General features: G+C 36.2%; 3 protein-coding genes across 3 annotated transcripts; all 3 read right to left on the bottom strand.

Annotated features, from left to right (window-relative positions):
• Window positions 1-245: 245 nt before the first annotated feature.
• LOC141713299 (uncharacterized) lies at window positions 246-3176 on the bottom strand. The gene has a single exon (XM_074516649.1). The coding sequence runs from the start codon at window positions 3174-3176 to the stop codon at window positions 246-248; it is 2931 nt and encodes a 976-aa protein (XP_074372750.1).
• A 770-nt stretch (window positions 3177-3946) lies between these two features.
• Window positions 3947-4483, bottom strand: LOC141713292 (protein LIGHT-DEPENDENT SHORT HYPOCOTYLS 6-like). Its single transcript, XM_074516639.1, has one exon. It carries the CDS (start codon window positions 4481-4483, stop codon window positions 3947-3949), a length of 537 nt encoding a protein of 178 aa, XP_074372740.1.
• Window positions 4484-5398: 915 nt separating this feature from the next.
• Window positions 5399-10031, bottom strand: LOC141673330 (putative nucleolar protein 5-2). The gene is made up of 9 exons (XM_074480066.1): window positions 9905-10031; window positions 9583-9663; window positions 9462-9503; window positions 8846-9025; window positions 8581-8745; window positions 7787-7987; window positions 6569-7066; window positions 6341-6475; window positions 5399-6029 (listed from the first exon to the last, which is right to left on the bottom strand). The coding sequence occupies exons 2-9, from the start codon at window positions 9658-9660 to the stop codon at window positions 5652-5654; spliced, it is 1677 nt and encodes a 558-aa protein (XP_074336167.1). The 5' UTR covers window positions 9661-9663; window positions 9905-10031; the 3' UTR covers window positions 5399-5651.
• Window positions 10032-15850: the final 5819 nt, after the last annotated feature.

The raw sequence follows: 15850 nt of genomic DNA, 5'->3' as shown, positions 1-15850 counted from the left end.
ATAGGGTTCAGTCGCATGTTACTTGCCCTTGCGTTGGTGAACGTTTCTCGAAGGTCTGTCACATGGTCGAAGGCAACTTTTGACTTTGTGATCATGTCATCGACGTATATTAGCATGTTTCTCCCTATCTGCGTGGAGAAAATTTTATCCATCGTCTGCTGAAAAGTAGCGCCCGCGTTGATTAACCCGAAGGACATTACTTTGTATCCGAAGACCCCCCTGTGAGTGATGAAAGCGGTTTGTTGTTAGTCATGGGAATCCATTTTAATTTGATTATATCCCGAAAAGGCGTCCATAATGGACAGGAGTTCATTTCCCGCTGTGGCGTCGATGAGTTGGTCGATGTTGGGCAAAGGGTAAAAGTCTTTAGGGCATGCCCTATTCACATCTGAGTAATTAATGCACATTCTCCACTTCCCATTGCTCTTCTTGACCAGAACCACGTTTGATATCCATGTGGGGAATTGCACGGGCTCGATGAAACCGGCGTTGAGGAGCTTGTTGACCTCTTGGTCGATGGCTGCTCTTTTCTCGGCTGAGAATATGCGTTGTTTCTGTCGCACAGGCCTGGTGTCCCTATTGATGTGCAACGAATGTCGAGCAATGGTCTCTGGGATGCCAGACATGTCTGTTGGGGCCCAAGCAAAAATATCGGAGAATTCCCGGATGAGGTTTGTGATTTCCTTTTTGAGGTCCGATGAGAGATTCTTGCCGATTCTTGTTGTTTTATCGGGGTTTCCTTCAAATACTTCTATATCTTCTGTTTCCTCGAGGGGGGAGCATGAATTGCTTGTGGATGGGTCGATCAATTTTCTTGGGTCGATGTCAAGTACCTGATTGACTTCCAACTCTTCCTCTGTTTTCTTTCTTGGAGAGACTGTGGTTAGGTAGCATTGTCTTGGTGTTACCTGATCACCAATCATTTCTCCCACACCGAAATCTGTGGGGAATTTCATTTTTAAGTGGGAGATAGATGTTATAGCTCGGAGTGCGGTGATCGTTGTTCGTCCCAAAATAGCGTTAAAGCTTGAGGAAGCACTAATCACATGGAATTTGACCATTTTCCAAATCTGACATGGTGGGGAACCGAAAAGTACTGGCATGTCGATGGTTCCTACCACGTGAACCTCATTGCCTGTAAACCCGAATAACGGGGTTCGGGAGTTCTCAAGCCTTCGATCTCCTATGTCCATTCGGGAAAAGGCGTGATGATATAACACGTCGACAGAGCTACCATTATCGACCAACATTTTCTTAACCGTGTTGTTTCCCACACGTGTTGTGATGACTAGAGCATCTTGATGGCCTTCGATGAGACCGGGACGATAATCATCATCGGAGAAAGAGATGACTGGGGAGGGATTCGTTCGAGGGCGTTTAGCTGTCATGGGATTGACATTAAAGACTTCTCGAGCATAAATCTTGCGAGAGTTGTGGGAAAGACCTCCGGCGGCTACGCCGCCAAAAATAACGTCGATTACTCGATCATCTTCGTCTCGATGGTGGCGTCTGGGTTCATCATCATGCTGCACATAATGGACTAGTTGTCCTCGACGAATTTTTCCTTCAATGAGGTTGCTAAGCTGGAAACATTGCTTCGTTGTATGACCAGTGTCTTCATGATATTCACAATATCTGGAGCTTGGGGGTCTTCCTGGTTTCATGGGTCTTGGAGGGCGATAATCCGATTCTGTTTTTAACACCGCCAAAATTGTCGCTTTTTCGGTGTTGAGTTTAGTGAACTCTTTTTCCGACCGGTTATGAGATTGCCAATCTCTTTCACTTCTATCCCTCGGGGGAAGGTCCGAAGTGCGTGGTGGAGGAGACCTACGGCGCTCTCGGCGCCTTTCCCTCGCGGGGGAACGTGGACTGTAGCTTCGGCGTCGTTCATATTTTGAGGACCTCCGTGGAGACTGTATACAGCTTACCGCTTCTTGAAGCATCATTCGGTGTTCTATAATCTGGAACGCGGCCTGCAAAGTTTTCGGCCTTTTTTCAAAGATCTCTTCTAAAAGGAGGCCATGCCTAGACTTATCAATGCCGGCTGTCAGGAAATTGACAGCCATCTGTTCTATTAAGTCTGGAATTTCTGCTATCTCTTCTCTGAACCTGGTTAGGAAACTTCTTAGACTTTCACCAGAGCGTTGGTGCATTGTCATCAAGGATGCTGTAACTTTGATTCCTTTGTAGTTGCTAGAAAATCGGGCCTGAAACTTGCTTTTCAGAGTTGTCCACGAGTCGATTGACCGAGGTGGCAAGTTACTATACCATCGCAAAGCCGTGCCTTGGAGGCATGTGGAGAAGAACTGACACCTAGCGATCTCCGAATGGCCGAAGAAAGCCATGCGACCATCGAATGTGTTGAGGAATGCTAACGGGTCCGAGGATCCGTCGAAATGATCGAGAGCAGGTGTCTTCAACGACCTGTCGATGCGCGCCTTCTCGAGCACTAATGATAGGGGACTTTCGGAAACGGTTTCAAAGCCTACCTGATTTCTCATCAAGGTACGCATCTGGGCTATTTCCTCCTGCATTTTAGCGAATTCCTCGTGAGATATGGATTCTGTGGATTCTGTTTGACGCGAAACGTCGGCAGATGACACTGTCCTCTGTCGACGTTCGCGTGGTTGTGAATATGTCGATTCTGCCGACGGTTCATATTCATACTCGGCATCGTCCTCGTCATAAAACTCATCGTCTTGACCCTCATTTTGAACTTGGGCTTGTTGGAGCTCTCGACGAAGACGGTGAATCTCGCGTTTTCGCTCAAGCTTGGCCTGCAATCTTTGAGCTTCGTGCTCTAGAAACTCGAGCTCTTCATCTGAATCAAGTGAGTCTTCTGGATTTTCTTGGTTTTGGGCTTTTAGCCTTTCTTTATTTTCCAAATGCAATCGCATGTCGCTCGAGAGAACTTTCTTTCCTTTAGATGTTTGAACTCTAAAACGCTGATCCGATACAATTTTTCTTTTTCTGTCCCTTTGGAGTGAGTCCTTCAAGCCCAGAAATTGGTCTTCTGGAGGAGCCTCATGTGGAGGGAATAAACACTTCGGCTTCAATGCCGATTGTTTAGGGAGCTCGCGATCGCCGTGGGTCGAGGGGTCGGCGGCAACTTCTGCCGTCAACTCCTTTACCTGAGTCGGTCCGGCGGTTCCCGGATCAAGCTCTTCTACAATCATCTTCTGGTTGGATCTTGTTAAAGCAAAGCTCCTTCTAGCGCCAAATGATGTTCCAATAATATTATTATTACTATTAGATTATAATTTTAGGAAATGATCTTATTTGCTTAATTTGTCAACCCCTTCCAATGGGATTGCTGTCATTTATTTATACTAAGTCCCAAATGGGTTTTTTCCTTACAAGTTGGGCATTCTTGGGTTTTACATAACATATTACAACTATTCTAACTATAACTTCTTTGGGCCGCTTTGTCTTGGTCCAACACATAACATTCTTCATTACAAACTTGTGCATTTGTACAATGTGTTCCAACAACTTCAACACAGTTTGAGACTACAGTATATCTGTACAAGCAGTTCCCAATTCTACAACTCAGATTCTTTGAGATTTACATTCGAGTTTAGCAGTGCCAACTTAAATTGATTTGAACGTTTGTAAATTGCAAATGAGTTGCCAAACATTTTGAAATATCAACTTTTAGTTAGGGGATTTATGGTCCATCCGATACTTCCAAAGGAATCTCAGATTTTTTTGCCCAAAGATAAACATTTGTTCTGATTACACCATTTTCTGATATTTACGTAAAGAGTTCGAACAATCGACATCACTGTACACAATCTTGGAGCTAGCTAGAGCAACCAAGCATTATGATTTTATCAAAATCATGAAATCAAGATTTTGATTTTTTTGACAATTCAATCATTTTTAAGTAATGAATTTAATCATTTAGCTTAACTTAGGTAACCATTTTTTTCCTTCATTTTCAGCATCAATAACTTAGCCCTCTGGCTTTAGCTTGACAAACTTTAACTTCTTTTAAATACAACCACACCACCGGTGAACCAAATGGATTGGTTCCCGGAGAGCCCCCGTGCTCCTCGAAGGCGACTCGGAGTCGTCCGACAACGCCTTCGAGGCTGCTCCATTCCTCCTTGAGCGGACATGAACATGCAACCGACGAATAAGCCTGACCATAATACTTACAACTAACATTATGAACTTTGGTTTCACCAAACTGGTCCAAGTACTTGAGATATCCAAGCACGTGGGACCCGCTGCACCGACGCACGGAGAAAGGAGGCTGACCGTGGCCATGATGGTGGTTTTTCAAGTACTGCACGAATTTATTCCAGTCCTGGCGTTTATAAATCTCGTAGCGGTTGTGATGATATGGCGGTGATGATGGAAATGAAAGATGATGGATGTAGGGAGTGTGGTTGGTTTTTTTTGTGGTGGTGGTGGTGGAGTTACGACGCTTGGCGTGGGCGGCTGCTGAGGCAGCAGCAGCAACGGCAGCAGCTGACATTCTTTTAAGGATAACAAGGATGGTTGTGTTTTTTTGTAATATGCTTAGGAAGCATAAAAATGTATGGGATATATCTTTTCTATAGAGGATTTTTATACTACTATATGCTTTCAAATTCGGAGAGATATGACAACAATTTTTGTAGAGAGGGGGGGAGAGGGAGGGATTCTTGTAGAGAGAGAGAGAGAGAGTATTTATATATATGTAGAGAGGGCTCAGGGGTTGTTTGAATAATTAGTTGTTAATGATGGGGGAAGTAGTAGTTTATAAATAAACGCGGTTACGTGTGATGCTTGCTGGGCACAAATATGAAAAACAAACAGCCTATATTTCATACTCACGCTGACCCTAACCGCTGTTATACGCTATTGCTTTTATCTATTTGAAATGAGAGTTTAATGAACAAGCGTGTTCTTTAGTACATTAAGTGAGTTTAAAAAATGAAATGAATTGCTTCTTTGGGATACTAATCTACTACTAGTATACTATTAATCATTCTTTATTTAAATTGTTAAGTTGCTGCACATATAGGCTCAACATTGGTTAATTATTTTTTTAATCAAGTTAATTGTTTTAACTTTGAAGTGTTCGAGCATGTATTGGGTGTAAGAATTAAAAGTTAAAACCCACGCTGTCTTAGCCTTATACTTGTTACTACACATACGGAAAGATTACAAGATATTAAGACATTCAGTATGAAATTATTGCTCAACATACCGTCACAATTGCTTCTTAATGTTCCGGCACATTTCTCATTTCCTAGCATGCCAAGATCGAGGTCCATACCTCACCCGCTTAGACCTATAGACATGCCAAGAAATCAAATAATTTTCGTAAATCAAAGTCCCTTCTTTTTGTTTTTTCGGCAGCTAACTCTGTTAATCAAACCCAAAAAATTAAAAAATAAAAGGGAGATTCAGGCAAAAAGGATTATATAAAGTACATATTAGACAATAATTCTGCAATTAATTTCAAGTGTTTTACTGTTGAAATATCAACTGTAAACATACATAACCTGTGCCTGAAGGACCCCCTACTAACTGCTGCTCCTATGGAGTTTGTCAACAAATTTGAGATTTTGAAATCCACTCTATCCAACAAACTCAACTACATGTAAACATACATACCAAAAATTAATGAGCACCCACACAATATCAAAGTGGTTTCCTCATTCTTCACTTCTTTTCTTTTTCTTCTTATCCTTCTTGGCAGGAGTTTCAGTTTCTTCAACAGCATGCTTTCTTTTCTTTTTCTTTTCAACCGTTTCCGGAGCTTCCTTATTCGGAACCTCAATCTCTTCAGCTGAGCGCTTCTTCTTTTTCTTCTGTTTGCCTGCATCTTCAGCCTCAGCCTCTGGCAAGAGAGCGTCACCTGCATCAACTGCCTTTTTCTTCTTCTTTTTCTCTTTTTTATCTTCAGGAGCTTCTTCAGTCTGACTTTCTTCTGATTTCTTCTTCCTCTTTCCCACGACAATCTCCTCTTCCTCCTTTTTCTCAGGCAATGGTTCTGTCTTTCCAAGAATAGAATCGGCTGATGGGTTGTACGTCTGCATTTAAAGTATAAATTGTTATTCTTGAACTACTCAAGCTGAAGAAACTAGAGCTGTAGTGGTATTTAATTTTTTTTTAATTAATAAAAAAGATACAAATAAATATAACCTAATTTGGGATAATAGAATTTGGACAAGCATTATTTGCAACAAACCACATATCCCTAGAATCCATGCTTTTATCAATCAGAATCAACAAGAAACATGCTAGGTTTAAGAATTTTAAATATGATTTCAAAAAGTTGACATGGTAATTTTATGTGTTCATGAAAAAAGTACTGCAATAAAGGCCCATGTACATTACAAACCTTAGCAGGAGTTATCATTGCACCTCTTCCCTTCTTGCGGTCCTTATCGTAGAACTCAATCTTTGGCTTTCCTTTAGCTGAACCAGCAGAATGACCTAGTTCTCTACCTTCCAGATTCCTCAAACGTGCTTCAAGCTACAAATGTCAAAAGTACAAGAACATATATATAAGAGCAATGAATGGCGAACAAGGATCACAAACAAAAAACTATAGTTAGTAGTAGAGTACCTTAGCTCGATTCTCCAGACCCATAGAATTATCTTCCCCATCTCCGAGAGCATCATAACGGATTGCCAGGGAAGTCTTAGCAGCTAGGGAACGTGAGATTTTTCCTTTGTGTTTTGGTGCCGCCTGACCAATTATTGAAGCATGATAGATGAGTCCATACTTTGGAGTTGCATGTTTTGTCTTGAGAGCTCTAAAAAGAGCTTTTTCTGCACCAAGAATTTGAATTGTGCTCCCTGGTTGTTTTGCAAGATTCAGTAAGCTGCCACCATGAGCAATGAGACGAGCACCAACAAGTTCACCAACAAGAGCAGTAAGATTCGGAGCGATAGTGTTCATCCTACTCTTCAAATAATCATATAATTGAGCTCTATACTCTGAAAGAGATAGAACTTGGTCACAAAGATCTTTAATATTCATCAGATCAATATCACTAACTTCAGTTCCCATAGAAATCATGGCGGCTTCTTTAAGTTCAGCCTCAACCTCTTCAGATAAGACCTGTAAATATTCATGATCAGCTGTATTTTAGACTCGAACACCTTTCCAAACAACTTGCAATTTAAGTAAATGTATGTTACGGAAAAAAGGGAAGTCTAGAGAATAGCATTAACTAGCTTCGAGGATATGATGTAAATAGATCCAAATTTTGAGTTCGGTTACATCACACAAAATAGATAATGCAAGACATGCAAGACAAAAGGAACAACTGATATATCCGATTTACACTTCAAGACAATTGAACTACGTCAAGAGAAGGTTAGGATTTTATCCATCAACATGAGAGTACACTATAATGATCTCATCTAGAGAATGAGTATGTAAGAAGTATTTAGAGTACCCCATAACAATCTCATTCGGAGAATGAGTATTCATAGTACACCATAACATTGACGCTTACTGCACGGAAATAAGAAGAGATGCTTCCTTTAAAATCTAGTTTTTGAACTAATTACTGGAAGAAAGTCCTATGAAGTTATATGCTGTATACTATGGCAATATTAGGGACCTGAATGCGCTAATCACTTTCTAATTCATTTTAGGGTTACTACTGACACTCTCTACCTATAGATTATTATTGCCATAAAAATGAATGAAAAAATTAAACAATTTAGTAAACAAAATAACTAATGGATCATATATATCAAAAAAATTAGAGCAACGAGTTTACAGTCTCGGTGTTATAATTACAACAAAAACAGACATGGCCCTAGAGTATACCTCAGAAAAATCAAGTTTTGCAGCATTTGTACGATCACCCATCAGCTTCACAGACTTTGCATACAGAATGTTGTCTTGCACAATCTTTGCAAGCTCTGGAAAATGCCAACCATACCATTCCCGGACTCTCATAGCATAGGTGTTAAGCTCTTTATCAAGATCATCCAACAAACCAATTGCCTGGATGATCATTGTATCCACCTGGTAATGCAGAAATTGGACAAGGAAATTAAGTATAATGATATAGACAACAGAATTCATTCTGTATTGTGGGCCGTTTAGTCTTCCTTAACCTATTTTTGCAAAGTAAGAAAATACCAATTTTCATGACTTATAGCCCGAGGATCATTCGGCAAAATTTAAGGAAATAACTTTGACAATGGACTCTTCAATGGAAATCGTGAACAACAGTTTTGACATCATTTTCATTCGAAAAAATTTAAAGAAACAACTTTAAGCATGGACTCTTCAATGGAAATTGTGGACAACAGTTTTGACATCAGTTTCCCGTCTCATATCATCTTGGCAGAGTCACAATGATTCCACATACTTACAACCTAATCAATTTTGACATCAGTTTCTCATCCCACATCTTGGCAGAGTCACAATGATTTCACATACTTACAAGCTTATCAGGGAACGGGACCTCATAGACTTTTGTGTATAATCTGTTCCTATCATTCGATTACAAAAACTGTTTGGACTTCATGACTAGCTTTTATTTTTATCTTTTGCTTCTAATCAGCAAGAGGGCTGGTAAGCAAGCAAAAAAATAATGCCAATGTGCACTTCACCTTGTCAGGGCTGAATTTAAGTTTGTATCTGGAGAGACTGTGAGATAAACCCAAGCTCATTGGAGCCAAGTCTTGAGCTCCCAAACCAGAAATGAGTTCTGTCAATTGACTTCTCACACCCCTCATCAGTTCCATAGCAGCATTGTTGTGGAAACAGTCAATTTTCTGTGAAAAAATTAATAACCCAAGTTAGGAGAGTACAGATTGAGTAAATAAATTACAAGTGAGGCCTGGCAATTATAATATGACAAGGAAATTAGCTTACAAGTTTTTCCTTGATTGCATTTCCCAGTTTAGAATCAGCCACAGCTAATGTTTCACCATCACAGTGAGCACGCAAAAACTTGCGTAAATCTTTGCTAGGCTTGCTATCTATTAACAGTGTGGCTGCTTCCAATGCCTTTGATGTGTTTTCAAACTTGGAGAAAGCTTTTAGCTTTACAATCTGATTGAGAAATCAACAACTGAATTCAGAGTTTGAAGCACACAAGACAACAAGAATCCAAAGACTGAAGATAATTCAAGAAAAAACACTTAAGCGGCTATTGTTTTAAGATTGATCCAAAAAGCTCCTTCAGTGTAATAACAAAACCAGTCCCAGAAACAACTTCTCTCAAGAATCAACATTCTTCACACAGACATACACCACACAATCATGAATCATATAAGTATATAACATATCATTTTAAACAAATGGCTGCAGAAGTTATTCATATCTAGAAAAACAATAATGTATAACAAATCGAACACGTCCTAAAAAATGTGCACACAAGTCACAACCCCTTGAACCCCCCCAATGAATGCACAGAAAAGTCACAACTCCCCGCCCCCACCAAACCCAAGAAAATAGCCAAAAAACACAATCGAAAGAAATTGCTAACCTTTCGAGCTGAGTCGACAGTATCAAACTCCTTTGACAAGTCCTGAAACATAAAAAAAACATATCACTTTACATGACCCAATATTCTCCTAACCCAATTTTTCAATAGAATCATAAATTACCTCAACTTTCGACAGCTTTCCCTCATCCAATACTTTAAACAGAGCAAACCCAGCAGGGGTTTCAAATAACAGAAGCATTTTCTACAACAAAAAATCATCAAATAAGCCTCAAAATCAAAACTTTATGTAAACCCATTATTATTCAAGCTCTAAAACAGAACAAAAACAGTGTTTAACTATGTTGCATTGACTATCACCAAAATCAAAGAATCAACAAACAGAAGAAGATACAATTACACATATACTTACACTAATAAGCTCAAGAATTAAAGAGGGTAATTCATAAAAACTGTACAAGTGAAAAGGAGAAAGGGGAGCTGACCTCAGTAGTTGTAGCCGCAGGGAGAGGAGAAGCAGAGAATAGGGTTTTTAACTAGGGTTTATGGGAGTTGATTATATAGAGGGTTTCAACATACTCATAGACACCCACATGGAATATACTCCCTCCGTCCCTCCCAAATGTTTACATTTGGGTGGGGCGCGGAGTTTAAGAAAAATGATAAAATAGTGGAGGAAAGTTAAAAAAATGAGTAAAGTAGTGGGACCGATTAATATTATATATATAAAGTGGGTATAGTGGAGAGAAGTAGTGGATGTAGTTATTTTAAAAATTATAAAAACCTTACTATTTTTGGAAAGTTTTGAAATGTAAACAATTGGAAGGGATATCCAAAAAAGGAAAGTGTAAACAAATGGGAGGGACAGAGGGAGTATATGATATTTTTTCGAAGTAATAAAATATTTAGAGCACACAAGTTTTATTGATATCTGTCACAAAGGAATATTTTATCTTTTAATACGATGTAAAAGAATTTTGTAAAATATTTTGTTTATTTTCTGTATGATACATCATTTTATTTTTTATCGAGTTTAAGATACGAAAAGATATTTTTCATATTTAGCGTATATTTGATTTTTGGAGAAACTAAATAATAGAAGTGCGGGTGTCATAACTAAATATATTTTTTGGGAGATGATTTCTAAACTATATTTATCATATGCGTTGTTCCAGAACTAGGAACTTTTGTTTGCGCTACGCAAACTTATTATCCGACAATTTTTATAAGTCAAATGTTATATAAATTAAACTAATTGATATATCGTATTCACAGATAGTGAACTCTTAACAATATTAACGAATATATAAAGAATATTAAACATGGAACAAAAAACATAAATCGTCTATTTCAAATAAACCTACAGGAACCTATTGATGGATTAAAAATCTCAAATCAACGAGAGGATTACTCGGCATTTTTAAAAAAAACTACAGGAACCTATTCGTTTATAAAATTTATGTCTTAAACAAATGACGATTATAATAACTCCAATAGTGCATAATGTCAATGCCTAAATTGTATCGTCATGACAAAAATATGATATTGATGGTCAAGTTTAGGATTATTAAAGTGCTACTATAATATGAAGTGTAGTAATCAAAATATACAAAATGAAGGATTAACTATCATGAATTATTGCTTAAAGGAATGGTCGGTATAATCAAATAGAGGCCGCTTCAACAACAAACGTTCAAGCAAGTTTAGTCAGTACCAATATCAGTCCTAGACTCGGACTTCCTTGATTTTGCTAAGATATATCAGAAGAGTGCATCCAACCAAAGTATGTATGGGAATGGTATGATGAAGAAGATGGCATGCCTCAGTTGTAATGTTGATACAAAAAGTAATATCGATGCAACCATTCAAGGTCCATTTCAGGTACTTGAGCTCCAAAACTGATAATGAATTTGGACTAAATAATTGGCTGGATTCAGGGTTTACTACATCTTGTGGACATTTTAGAGTAATGAACATATGCATTCTTGATCAAGTTAATATTTTTTCAAATCATTTGAGACGGGATAAGGCTGGAAACGGGGGATATGTAAGGATTTATCGAAAAAAGGGAGAATTATGTGCAGTATATTAGAACTTGTCAACAACATTGGACAACACAACTCCGGAGGAGGTAAGACATAAGTATGATTGTATGTCATGGTGGAAGTTCTTGATGATTACTCTTAGCATCTTGAAATAAAATTTATGTGGAACATGAGGACTAAGATTAATAACTATATACTAAATGAATGGTTGTTATAAAGCCAATCATGCAAAGATATATGAGGAGAATTTAAGCAGGTTACATGATTACAATTTTACAAACTATATATTGTCCTAAAATATGTAGTTAGTCTTGAAAATATTCTACATTTGCAGATCGAAGGAAGAGTGGGATGATATTAAATTGTTTACCTCATGAATTCTCATCATATGGTGCTACTAAGAAAGAATAAGGTGCCTTTAACATTGATATACTTGTTTGTTAACTACTTCTCTTATCGGATATGATTAATAATAAAACTAATTGAACATGTAAATTGAAATGCAATAAGTCAGTTGTTCAATTCTCCTACAATAGGCCTTGAAAATTCACAACAGTAGTTCAAAATGACAAAAAAACACAACATGTCCTTGCATTGTACTTTAAAACACATGCAATGTAGGAAAATATTTAAGAAGCTTAATCAGTGAAACTACTTAGTAGAATCCTTTATAGGATGAGTTGAGTAGCACAATACTCACACTTAGTGTTACACATATGAGACATGTTCAAACTTTTGCTGTATAATTCACCATCAACATGAAAGTCAGGCTCAACAGTCTTATCGCAGAGGGATAGCTATAATTCTTCTCCATAAGGATGACCATCTAGCTGGTACATTGGGTCTAAATTTCGTGCATTTGGGCAAAACTTATATACAGGCAAAAGATAGTCTATGTTCGTAATGTAAGCATACATCTCTTCAAACAACCTAAAATTTTTTATCAACTTCGACCTCATGTCAATTATATTGAGCAATTCAAACATCTCCTGGCATGTCTGACTTCTTTCAAGGCCTTCAAATATAGCTTTAAAGAACACGTAGCCAAATAAAGATGGGAAATGATTACCTGATATATGTGCCAAGACTGCGAGATGGTGATCAATATTTTGCCTCATAAATAAATTCTGAACTGAGTTATAGAACATCGCTTGATCAATATTGTTACGAACTGCAAAAGCTATGAAACCATGAAAACGATCACGTGTAACCTCAAATGAATTCTGATGAAACTGATATAGTGCCTCTCCAATCCATCTTGTCCAACACTTCTTTGATTCTCAGAGAGATTTCCTATTTAGCCAAGCCATTAACAGTCTTGCAAAACTGCTGAAATCATCTGTCTGGATGATAATATAAGAAAATATCAAACTGATAATGTCCGATTGAAGATTTTCCATTGATCTGATTACTACTCTTCTCAGAAATGAGAGTTGTATGTAATTGATAATATGATAGAGTAAGAACAGTGTGAAGAGGTATGTAGATGAGATAATGAAAATGTTGTGTTAATAGTTATAATTATAGTTAATGCAATTATCATCAAATTGAATCCATGCATGTGTAACAGTGAGGTTGAATAGACTCTTCATCTTCTATATTTATGTTTTTAAGTAAAAGATCCTACATTTAGATTTTCTAGTTGATGATGTAAGAATGCTCATCATACCTTAGTGTGTAATACGTGTCATAATAATTACACTTTAATACATTAGTCTTTTGCAAGATACTATTTTTCTTGGGAGATGCAATATATAAAATGCTTTAGTTCTAATGTACCCACATGCTATGATGTGTTTAACAATACATGTTTGTTTAATTGTACAAAAAGTTAAATCTCTATAACTTTTAAAAAATAGGTTTATTATATCAAACTTCGGTCAATACAAAATTAAGTAATATTGGTTTAATATAATATATGTCAGCAAAAAATACGTTACAAACAAATATAAAATCTGTCAAACAACGAAAATATTTTATTTTAATTAATATTAGTAACAAATTATTCCTTTAATTTCTATGCAATAAAATAAACAAACTATAATAATGCTAACTGAACTTCTATGTTTAAAATTCTTATCAATATTTTATATTACATTTAAAATACATTTGATTGAAAATGATAATAGTTTATCCATGATGAATTTAATTATAATATAGTTAAGGCCAAACAATATTTAAAGGAAATTAATGCATTAAAAACTTAAATTTTGTTCATCCTTACTTTATACATTAACAATTTATTTATTTTTCCAAAATTATAACTTTAAATCTAAATATAAATTCATATATGTAATTTATAAGTAATCCGGGTGGAATTCAATATAGAGCAGTAACATACGTTTAAAACTAAACATTATATTTTTAAGTAAAATATAGAAATATATTTTACTTATAAAAAATTATAAATATAATGCTTTGATATTGAATTTATATCAAAGCTGGAAAATGTATAACTCTTGTAATTTAGGTGGTTTACAGTTGAGATACATCTGATATATCTTAAAACATAAAAGTAACTTTAAAATATAATATGATTTCTTTACAATTCGGCGATACATAATATATTGTTGAAACAGAGAAGAAACCATTAAGAAACCGTCAAACATCCCATACGCTTACAAAATTGATTGATTATGCAAACTACACGATACCAACAAAGTTCATCGATGGAGGTATGTCTCTTTTTTACCGAGAAAGAAGTTATTCGGTTATGTTCTTATTTAGATTGAGCCTCTAAGAGTTTTTTGCAGTTGAAACATGATTATGTTAAGTTTAGTTTACTTTGCAACTACTTATTCTTCCATGTTCATATTTAATTTGGACTCACATTTAACATGAACGCTTGTCATATAATCTTCCGTATATTCAGTGCCAATCAATGTTTATGAAATCATTGCTATGAATTACTTGTATTAATATAATTAGCCTTCCAATTTAGGTTATGAGTTTATATTTTGAAATTAGTCTTTGCAAATTGGGGTTATGGGTTTAGAACTTGAACTTAGTCATCGTAACACAAATCTAAGCAAGTTATATTCTCTACATTAAGACTTTGTTAACATTAAGGAATTTAAACTTTAAAATAAATTGGAAAAGAGATTTCACTGACACTAATGGGTGATCTGTATTTCCGCATAGGAGCATGACAATTTTTTGATGGTTTTGAAATAATACAACAATCTTGCTTCTGGTAAGAACTAAAACACAAATAGATTATCGAGTATAATGCACTATGCTTTTGTTTGATCGCAATGATGAGTTATACAATAACTTGCTTGGAGGCCATTTTGTTTTTGGTTCAGAAATGACAATTGAAGAAACTGATATGGAGCAACTTCAAGAGGTAAATAAAATTAATAACTCATAACACAATTATTGTACCTAATTTTAATTCTTAATAGATGTATGCCTTACTGTTAAATTATGTGCTAATTATCTTTTTAACATCTATTTGTCAATAGATGGATGTAGAGATGCCAAAGACGACACGGTTTATTCTTTTCATTGATCCACACATGCGTGACAAAAATAAATTGGTAAAACAATGTATTGTTTCATTGATTAGTTATAGTAAATAATCCTATTTTATCAAATTTATTTATATTGATTCTTTCTTACAGATTGTACCAGAATTGTAACACCCCCAAATCCGGGGTCGGGGATCCGGGTTGTCACGAGTTCCATTTCCCTTAATAACATCCAATCTTAATAAACAATCAATTACTCTGTACTGTGACCCCACAATAAACACACACACTACAAGTTATAGTCTCATAGATGAATATCCAAAAATAACACGAGTCATTTTACTCCACAATTATATGTCATTATACCTTAAAAGGGTTTCTGAATAAATTTACATTTCTTTGCCATTATTACAATTGATAAAGATACATAAGTCTGGTACATCAAAAGTTGAAAGCCTAGCCTATTGGTAGTTCCTACCTCAGCTACAGCGACATCAACGCCTATTGGAAACTGCAGAACGTTTCCTATCCGCTCGCGAATTGGGAGCTTGGTCCTGTTCATCTTGTCTATCTGATGTTGTGTGATGAAAGAAGAAAGCAAGGGTGAGCAACAAGCCCACCGAAATAATATGTATTATAATTAACAATATATGAGTATTCTCATAGTACTCATAAAAGTCTTGGTCAAGAAGAAATGAACCAAGTTTGTTATTTTAATGCGACGAAGTCGCAAAATATTCAGTATATATATATATATACTTCTCAAATCTTTGAAATCCTCTGACATGTATAATATACACAGAGTTCCAGTTTATAACTGTATGAAAATATCATTGCAAGGTGATCTCATATATCTAACCTTGTCTCAACGTTTTTGTGAAAATCTTTGTCATGCATAAGATAATCATTAACCAGA

Source organism: Apium graveolens, chromosome 1, assembly GCF_009905375.1.
Source record: "Apium graveolens cultivar Ventura chromosome 1, ASM990537v1, whole genome shotgun sequence".
Classification (NCBI taxonomy): Eukaryota; Viridiplantae; Streptophyta; class Magnoliopsida; order Apiales; family Apiaceae; genus Apium; species Apium graveolens.
The sequence above is the reverse complement of the archived record's forward strand: the minus strand, read 5'-3'. Positions and strand labels throughout refer to the sequence as shown.

Bases quoted from the DNA above. Each gene is read 5' to 3' on its own strand.
- LOC141713299 (XM_074516649.1), bottom strand. From the start codon at position 3,176: ATGATTGTAGAAGAGCTTGATCCGGGAACCGCCGGACCGACTCAGGTA.
- LOC141673330 (XM_074480066.1), bottom strand. From the start codon at position 9,660: ATGCTTCTGTTATTTGAAACCCCTGCTGGGTTTGCTCTGTTTAAAGTA. The intron at 9,026-9,461 runs GTTAGCAATTTC...TTTCTCAATCAG, and splicing joins CTGTCGACTCAGCTCGAAAG to ATTGTAAAGCTAAAAGCTTT. The intron at 6,476-6,568 runs GTACTCTACTAC...TGACATTTGTAG, and splicing joins GTCTGGAGAATCGAGCTAAG to CTTGAAGCACGTTTGAGGAA.
- LOC141713292 (XM_074516639.1), bottom strand. From the start codon at position 4,483: ATGTCAGCTGCTGCCGTTGCTGCTGCTGCCTCAGCAGCCGCCCACGCC.